The sequence below is a fragment of the Nerophis ophidion genome, linkage group LG08 (genome assembly GCF_033978795.1).
Source record: "Nerophis ophidion isolate RoL-2023_Sa linkage group LG08, RoL_Noph_v1.0, whole genome shotgun sequence".
Lineage (NCBI taxonomy): Eukaryota > Metazoa > Chordata > Actinopteri > Syngnathiformes > Syngnathidae > Nerophis > Nerophis ophidion.
This window is the reverse complement of record NC_084618.1, coordinates 18105339-18115079: the sequence shown is the minus strand read 5'-3', so window position 1 is coordinate 18115079 and position 9741 is coordinate 18105339. Positions and strand designations below refer to the sequence as shown.

At 44.7% G+C, this 9741-nt stretch overlaps 1 protein-coding gene across 1 annotated transcript; it reads right to left on the bottom strand.

The window, feature by feature from the left end:
• Positions 1-2671: 2671 nt before the first annotated feature.
• LOC133557455 (alpha-(1,3)-fucosyltransferase 7-like) lies at positions 2672-7883 on the bottom strand. The gene is made up of 2 exons (XM_061907920.1): positions 7729-7883; positions 2672-4019 (listed from the first exon to the last, which is right to left on the bottom strand). The coding sequence occupies exon 2, from the start codon at positions 3981-3983 to the stop codon at positions 2937-2939; it is 1047 nt and encodes a 348-aa protein (XP_061763904.1). The 5' UTR covers positions 3984-4019; positions 7729-7883; the 3' UTR covers positions 2672-2936.
• Between the last annotated feature and the right edge of the window lie 1858 nt (positions 7884-9741).

Below are 9741 nucleotides of genomic sequence, written 5' to 3'. Positions count from 1 at the left end.
CCTGGGTCCCGACTAGCGTTCCATCCTGGGTCTCGACTCTGGACAGCCAGTACTTCATCCATGGTCATCGGACCGGACCCCCTCTACAAGGGAGGGGGGGACATAGGAGAAAAAGAAAAGAAGCGGCAGATCAACTGGTCTAAAAAGGATGTCTATTTAAAGGCTAGAGTGTACAAATGAGTTTTAAGGTGAGACTTAAATGCTTTTACTGAGGTAGCATCTCGAACTGTTACCGGGAGGGCATTCCAGAGTACTGGAACCTGAACCGAAAACGCTCTTTCATGTATAAAAGCTATGTCGACTTAACAAAATAGTCAAGAATAGCTTTAATGGTAAGCACTTTGGTACAACTGTCCAAGAACAGACCTACAATCAGTGTCAGTTTGTGTCCGGATTACAGAAGCTTTCTTTTGACACCAAATTTATGTATCAAATGAAGCTGACCATTTCATTGAGAAAAAAATAAATGTTAGATATATGTGCACTTAAGATGTGACTTTAAGGTTTTACTCCTTAACGTATAAAATACGAAAGGGTCCAGCTCCATCCTATCATGCTGATTGTACTGTACCATATGAAATCTGCGTTCTAAGAACTCTGGCTTATTAGTGATTCCCAGGGACCAAAAAAAAGTCTGCAGGCTTTAGAGCGTTTTCCATTCGGGCTCCTGTACTCTGTAATGTTCTAGAGCATAGGTGTCAAACTCTGGCCCGCGGGCCAAATTTGGCCCGCCGTGTAATTTCATTTGGCCCTTGAGGCAATATCAAATTAACATTAGAGCTGGCCCGCCGGTGTTATACAGCGGTGCCGCTGTAACACCGCATTCACCGATTTCCCGGGAGACTCAAATTTCAGTGCCCCTCCTGAAAATCTCCCGGTGCAACCATTCTCCCGAATTCCACCCTCGACAACAATATTGGGGGTGTGCCTTAAAGGCCCTGCCTTTAGCGTCCCCTACGACCTGTCAAATCTGTTTTTCCTCCTCACAAACAGCATGCCGGCCCAGTCACGTAATATATGTGGCTTCTACACGCATGTAAGTAAATGCAAGGCATACTTGATCAACAGCATACAGGTCACACTGAGGGTGGCCATACAAACAACTTTTAACACTGTTACAAATATGCGCCACACTGTGAACTCACGTCAAACAAGAATGACCAACACATTTCGGGAGAACATCCGCACCGTAACACAGCATAAACACAACAGAACAAATACCGAGTACCCCTTGCAGCACTAACTCTTCCGGACCGCTACAATATACACCCCCTTCCCGCTACCAACAAACCCCACCTGAGCCCCGACATTAACTGAGCAGTAAAAAGGCCTGAATGGTTGATTTATTCATTGTTATTTTATTTTCAAATGTATTAGCCTCTGGAAAAATGTAATGTTAATATTTACCTCAGAAGGCTGCAAATACAAAAGAAGCATTCAATTTTTATTTAAATTTGATTTGATATGCCGTTGATATTTTTTTATTATTATTATTATTATTTGAAACTGGATTTTGCATGTCACTATAAAGTTATATAAGCCTTGCTTGTTCAATATTCAATTAAAAACTTGTTTGGGTCCCTATTAAAAGGTTAATTAGTTCAACCTCGGCCCGCGGCTTTGTTCAGTTTTAAATTTTGGCCCACTCTGTGTTTGAGTTTGACACCCCTGTTCTCGAGTTAGAGATGCTACCTCAGTTCTTCCATTTGAGTAGGAAGTAAAACACTTTAGATACTTGTTGACATTATACAGAACAACCAGTCAATTTTCTCCAGCGTAAGGAAATAGAGAATAGTTTTAATGCAGCGGGTGTGGCAAGGAGAGGCTGCAGTCTTCCACGAATTGATTCACGTGGACCCCGACTTAAATAAGTTGAAAAACCTATTCGGGTGTTACTATTTAGTGGTCAATTGTGCGGAATATGTACTTTACTGTGCAATCTACTGATAAAAAAATTCAATCAATTAATAAATCAATCCAGTTAAGCACAAAGAGTCTTCCAGCGAATAAAGTCAGGAATGATGCCTGGTTCTTTTTGGGTTTGCTGAGTCCGAAAAGTCCTCTTACAGGATTCAGTTCAATCTCCTCGCCAATTACCAAAGACCAAGTATTACACATCTCTGTCCAATAACTGCACAGAGATGGGTCCAGGACCACATTTCATTCCCAGGCTCTCTAAAAACCAGAAAGTCCAGGCCACAAACTCTTTTGATTGGTTGATCGAGGGTGACATAAAAAAAGATAGAACCAGTCTGGTTTGTGATGCAGAGAGGATGAGTCGGATCAAAAGTCATCAGGGATAAGTAAAAAGACATCAGGTTCTTGTTCCAAAAAGACGTGAAGACTTCACAGGTACGTCAGGACTTTTGTGTTGTCTCAAAATCAAACTGTTTGATGGTCATGCTCAATAACCTGACTCTCGCCAGATCCTTGTAGTTTGCTGAGCTCTACACAAGGATCTGGGAGTTTTCAAAAGGAGATCTATTTCAGAAGGCGGGGTTTTGTAAAAAAAAAAAAAATCATTGTATGTGATTAGATAAAACACTTGTCCGTTATCTTGATGATGTGGTACTTCAACCACTCACATCGGAATCGATCAGCGGGGCCGGGGGGGGGGACACGGTGCCATTCACCTCTACCACCTGTTTCCTCCCCTCCAAGTAAGATTGCATCCAGCTCGATGAGGTTTTATTGAATCGAGAGGTAATTATTTCATGTGTTAAAATGACACTTATAGGTGTTAGGATCGTCAGAGAAATACAAAAGAGATCGCCATTTCAGTCAACTGTTTGACTATTTACTATTAATACAAACTATTCTCGATTACTGGTTTACAAGTCAATGCCGTTGTCCAAACTGTTGTATTTGCACGTTCATTTCTTACATCACTAAATAAAGTATGAATAATGAATGATGATGTCGGGCTTCAGAGGTTTTTAAGTAGCTTTAACCCAGGCTGCCAGGTCAGTGTAGACTTTGTGCGGAGGAAATCTGGGGTACCGCAAGCAGATCTGACACAATCTCCATTCCTTGTTAATGGTCGGTTGCACCTTCCAGTCTCTCTTCCATTGCAGATACTCGCCGTAACGCTTGGCATCGCCCGCCAGCTCCTGCAGATACTCGCCAAGTTCTTTCACCGAAGCAAACTCGTCGACGTGGATGAAAGAGTGAGGCGGCGCCACAGCCTCGTAGTCCTCCACCGGTGGTCCCAAGACGACCGGCACCGCCCCACTTTGGTAGGAATTGATCCACAGTTTCTCTGTGATATAATCTTTGGAGATGCTGTTCTCGAAGGCCAAATAGAAGTAGCAACGAGATATTGTAGGAAGAAGGTCATTAGGCGCAAGAGGATTATTTGACCAGTGTCCATAGACCTTTACAGGAATGACCGCGCTGAGTTCTTTGTACACTTGGCTTCTTCTGAAGGAATCCTTGTAGTGGCTGACCACCCAGCAGACCAGATCAGTTTTCTTCATTGGGATGTCGTCCACTGGGTCTCCAAACTCTCGTGGTACAAACCCACCGTATGGTATGCTAACATCTGCGTCCCTCCTGTAGCTCACGGTGAGGTTGAACACGCCTCCATATTCTCCCAGCGGGTTCCCGTTGTTATTAGCGGACTGTACGGAGAACCAAGCCCACCTCTGGCCCGGCGGCCTGGGGAGATCCAGGGGCAGTTTCATCCGTCCTTTTGCCAGCTCAAGGTTAAGGAACACCACCACGTCTGCCTTCATGTACATGGCATCCTGCATCATAACTTTACAGTGTGGGATGTTGAAACGTTCCCAGCACATGTTCTGGCTGATAGCCCGAGCACGTTCAGCGTTCCAGTGCCACAGCAAGATGGTCAAGTTGCGTGGCTCTGAGTTGTCGGACAAGGAAACTTCTGGACTCCATCTTCGGGACAAGGATCCATTTAGCCAGACGTAAAGAGGAAACAGCACTAGAATGCTGAGGATGCAGTGCAAGATGTACTTCTTCATGGAGGAAGATGTGACCTCTCTGGGATGGTAGCAGTCCTGCAAGAGAAATTAATTCAGTCTTGATTTGAAGAAGTTGTTGTGCAGAGACTACATTAGTTCTACAGTTAGACACAACTGGCATGATCGGGATATTTCAGCATGAACCTAGAATACAGTAAGTAGATATATGTACAGTACATGTTGCATATCAGAGCAACACATCTGTAAGAATCCAGTACCTCACAGAAGTACACCCCTTACATTTCTGAAAATATTTTGTCTTTGTAGTGCATTCAATTGAATATGGGTTGAAAATGATTTGCAAATCATTGTATTCGGTTTATATTTACATTCAACACAATTTCCCAACTCATATGGAAATGGGGTTTGTAGAAGCAGACTGGTTTCGTTTAACAGATTCTCCCCAAACATTCAATAGAGTCAAATACAAATAAAGGGTAACGCTTTAGTATGGGGAACATATGATCCATTAATTAGTTGCTTATTAATTTGGGGGTAGGGTTAGGGTTCGGGTTCAGGAAGACTCTTAGTTAATGGCTTACTGGTTGTGTAATAAGGCCATGCATAGTAAGGCATTAATACGTAACAGCCAATATGTTACTCATTTTTATGTTAATAAGCAACTAATTAATGGTTCATATGTTCCCCGGAAGAACTTTGAACATGTCACGAGGGAGGTGCTGGACATTGAGTCCGAGTGGAGCATGTTCCACACCTCTATTGTCGAGGCGGCTGATCGGAGCTGTGGCCGCAAGGTAGTTGGTGCCTGTCGAGGCGGCAATCCTAAAACCCCTTGGTGGACACCAGCGGTGAGGGATGCCGTCAAGCTGAAGAAGGAGTCCTATCGAGTCCTTTTGGCTCATAGGACTCCGGAGGCAGTGGACAGGTACCGACAGGCCAAGCGGTGTGCGGCTTCAGCGGTCGCTGAGGCAAAAACTCGGACATGGAAGGAGTTCGGGGAAGCCATGGAAAACGACTTCCGGATGGCTTCGAGGCGATTCTGGACCACGTCCGCCGCCTCAGGAAGGGGGAAAACAGTGCACTATCAACACCGTGTATGGTGCAGATGGTGTTCTGCTGACCTCAACTGCGGATGTTGTGGATAGGTGGAAGGAATACTTCGAAGACCTCCTCAATCCCACCAACACGTCTTCCTATGAGGAAGGAGTGCCTGGGAAATCTGTGGTGGACTCTCCTATTTCTGGGGCTGAGGTCGCTGAAGTACTTAAAAAGCTCCTCGGTGGCAAGGCCCCGTGGGTGGACGAGACCCGCCCGGAGTTCCTTAAGGCTCTGGATGCTGTGGGACTGTCTTGGTTGACAAGACTCTGCAGCATTGCGTGGACATCGGGGGCGGTACCTCTGGATTGGCAGACCGGGGTGGTGGTTCCTCTCTTTAAGAAGGGGAACCAGAGGGTGTGTTCCAACTATCGTGGGATCACACTCCTCAGCCTTCCCGGTAAGGTTTATTCAGGTGTACTGGAGAGGAGGCTACGCCGGATAGTCGAACCTCGGATTCAGGAGGAACAATGTGGTTTTCGTCCTGGTCGTGGAACTGTGGACCAGCTCTATACTCTCCGCAGGGTTCTTGAGGGTGCATGGGAGTTTGCCCAACCAGTCTACATGTGCTTTGTGGACTTGGAGAAGGCATTCGACCGTGTCCCTCGGGAAGTCCTGTGGGGAGTGCTCAGAGAGTATGGGGTATCGGACTGTCTTATAGTGGCGGTCCGCTCCCTGTATGATCAGTGGCAGAGCTTGGTCCGCATTGCCGGCAGTAAGTCGAACACATTTCCAGTGAGAGTTGGACTCCGCCAAGGCTGTCCTTTGTCACCGATTCTGTTCATAACTTTTATGGACAGAATTTCTAGGCGCAGTCAAGGCGTTGAGGGGTTCCGGTTTGGTGACCGCAGGATTAGGTCTCTGCTTTTTGCAGATGATGTGGTCCTGATGGCTTCATCTGACCGGGATCTTCAGCTCTTACTGGATCGGTTTTCCAGCCGAGTGTGAAGCGACCGGAATGAGAATCAGCACCTCTAAGTCCGAGTCCATGGTTCTCGCCCGGAAAAGGGTGGAATGCCATCTCCGGGTTGGGGAGGAGACACTGCCCCAAGTGGAGGAGTTCAAGTACCTAGGAGTCTTGTTCACGAGTGAGGGAAGAGTGGATCGTGAGATCGACAGGCGGATCGGTGCGGCGTCTTCAGTAATGCGGACGTTGTACCGATCCGTTGTAGTGAAGAAGGAGCTGAGCCGGAAGGCAAAGCTCTCAATTTACCGGTCGATCTACGTTCCCATCCTCACCTATGGTCATGAGCTTTGGGTCATGACCGAAAGGATAAGATCACGGGTACAAGCGGCCAAAATGAGTTTCCTCCGCCGGGTCGCGGGGCTCTCCCTTAGAGATAGGGTGAGAAGCTCTGCCATCCGGGAGGAACTCAAAGTAAAGCCGCTGCTCCTTCACATCGAGAGGAGCCAGATGAGGTGGTTCGGGCATCTGGTCAGGATGCCACCCGAACGCCTCCCTAGGGAAGTGTTTAGGGCACGTCCAACCGGTAGGAGGCCACGGGGAAGACCCAGGACACGTTGGGAAGACTATGTCTCCCGGCTGGCCTGGGAACGCCTCGGGATCCCCCGGGAAGAGCTAGACGAAGTGGCTGGGGAAAGGAAAGTCTGGGTTTCCCTGCTTAGGTTGTTGCCCCCGCGACCCGACCTCGGATAAGCGGAAGAAGATGGATGGATGGATGGATGTTCCCATACTAAAGAGTATTTCAAAATAAAGTATCCCACACTTCTCTTTTCTATTGTAAATCTGTACAGCAGATATGATCATTTACATCAAGTTTTACAAGTTTATTCACAATACCATATAACAATTACAATAATGGTGAATATCATCATTTAAAGATGTTGGTACGTGAAAAGGTCCCCCAAATAAGCTAGAAGAAGCTTTTAACAGGGGGTCCAAAGGACAATATATACATGGAAAGATTAAACATGGTAGCAAGTACAACAACAAAAACAAAAACAAAACAACAACAACAACAACGCTATTTGATAAACACAAGATAATAGTACTAAAGCAAGCATACACATACATACATACCTTCATTCAACCATGCAAAACCCAACAGTAGTCTACCCCACATGAGGCATTAAAGATATGTTGTTAATAGGTAAGTTTTCAGTTTCTTTTTGAAGTTGGAGAATGGATACAGGATCTTGAGGCTCTCATTAAGCTGGTTCCAAATCTTTGGTCCGCTGCATACGACACTGTGAGCGGTACAAGCCAGTAAACGATGTTTACCTGTTATTAGATCTAAGTTACGAGTGTTGTGGGCATGCTGGGGATGGTAGATAGGAACCAAGCTACAGAGCCTAAGATTCAGCCTGTAAATGACTTGATAGGTTAACCAAGCATTTTGATAAATATTGAACTCTGTCAGTCTTAAGAGATGAATCATTTTGAATAATAGCTGACTTTATAGTCCAAGCCTTCTACATCAACGATAAAACATTACAATAATGACTGTTTTGTGTTTGGCTGATTTTGGTGTGTGTTCAAGACATTTTTTTCTTACAAACTATTACCAATCGCCCGTAAAACGTTTTGTAATTGCACCGTAAAAATGTACAAGGGTAAATAACTGGAAACTAATTTCAACAAAACAATTCCAATACTTCAATAGAATGTAAATAATGATAAAGACAATGTAAAATTTCAATTAAATGAAAGAAAAGAGTCATTACATACCTGTGAAGTCTTCAATTATTTTAGGACTAAGGATATAATGTCTTCACAGCGATGCCCTTTTACTTTTTTTCACCACAAACCAAACTGGTTCTGTCGTCTCGACGTCACCTTTCACCAACCAATTAGAAAGATGAAGGCCCGGACTTTCTGGTTCATGGAGATTAAAGGTGGACCGGGACAGAAATGTGGTTGTGGAGGAGGGTGTGCCCTTTCCGTCCTGCAGCGAAGGGGGGTGTGACAGGTCCAGCTTCGAGATCAGCGACAGGTACTTAGATGGCCCACCTGGGCCTGGGTATCTAATCACCTGTCGCTCTGTTAAAAGGTGGTGGAGCTGGAGCGAGAGCGAGAGAGAGACAGCCACGAACAAACACTTGCTGAAAAGCACAACAGAAAGACTTTATTGCAAAATAAAACAGTGTTGCAACCCGGAAACTGAACTGTCATGTCAGTGCTTCGTGGTCCGAGGAACCCCGAGGAGAGAAACCTCCACAATTTGGCGCCCAACATGGCCGGACCACGTGAGGCAGAAGAGGCCGACCCCCTGACGGCTCTCGCAAGCGCGCTCACGGCGGTGAAAGCAGCCAGCCACCAACAGCTCGAAGTGGTCCGCCAACAAATGGCCCAGCAGGGCCAAATCCTGCAGACGATGGCGGACCGGGTGGGAACGACGCACGGGGGAGGAGGAAGACCCACGTGCCTTCTTGGACATTTTCATGGCCACGGCAGAAGCATGCGCGTGGCCGGAAGACGAGTGGGGAGTGAGGCTTTTGCCACTACTAACGGAGGAGGCGCAAAGAGCGGCGCGCAGCCTGCCGGCGGCCTTTCGAGTGCACTTCCCGGACCTGAGGAGAGGGGACACACACACACACACACACACATGCATGTCTTGCCTACTTTGTGTGGACCCACGTTTGGTCAGTAGGTTGTGAGGGCCCCCCTTTCCACTATAGCTAGAATGATTTAAAAAAAATAAATATATATATATATGTATATATCTAGCACTAGATGGGAGTAGAGAGTTGCAACCTCACTTCAGAATGCAAAACACACAAACTAAAAAAAAAAAAAAAAATGTACTTCTGTAGTTGTGAGGACCGGCCGCTGTTGCTAGGTAGATTTGACCCTATAGTAAGTTCTGTGAGTTGGCCATTTTTAAGGACAGCCAAGTACATCTAAAGTGAAAATAAATCAAATCTTGCTAATTTCTCAACATATTTTCATTCAGTTTACATTATTGTATAAATGTACAAAATGTGTACTAAATATACAAATGTATGTTTCATAATAAGTAGAAAATGATACACACACAAAATGTATACATAAATACATAGAGTACAGTACACACACACACACACACACACACACACACACATGCATGTCTTGCCTACTTTGTGTGGACCCACGTTTGGACACTAGGTTGTGAAGGCCCCCCTTTCCACTATAGCTAGAATGATAAAAAAAAAAAAAAAAAAAAAAAAAATATATATATATATATATATATATATATATATATATATATATATAGCACTAGATGGGAGTAGAGAGTTGCAACCTCACTTCAGAATGCAAAACACACAAACTAAAAAAAAATAAAAATGTACTTCTGTAGTTGTGAGGACCGGCCGCTGTTGTTAGGTAGATTTGACCCTATAGTAAGTTCTGTGAGTTGGCCATTTTTAAGGACAGCAATGTACATCCAAAGTGAAAATAAATCAAATCTTGCTAATTTCTCAACCTATTTCCATTCAGTTTACATTATTGTATAAATGTACAAAATGTGTACTAAATATACAAATGTATGTTCACAAAATGTATACATAAATATAAAGAGTACAGTGTACACACACACATGCACACACACACACACACATGCATGTCTTGCCTACTTTGTGTGGACCCACGTTTGTTACAAAATGTGTACTACATATACAAATGTATGTTCATAATAAGTAGAAAATGATACACACACAAAATGTATACATAAATATAAAGAGTACAGTATACACACACTCA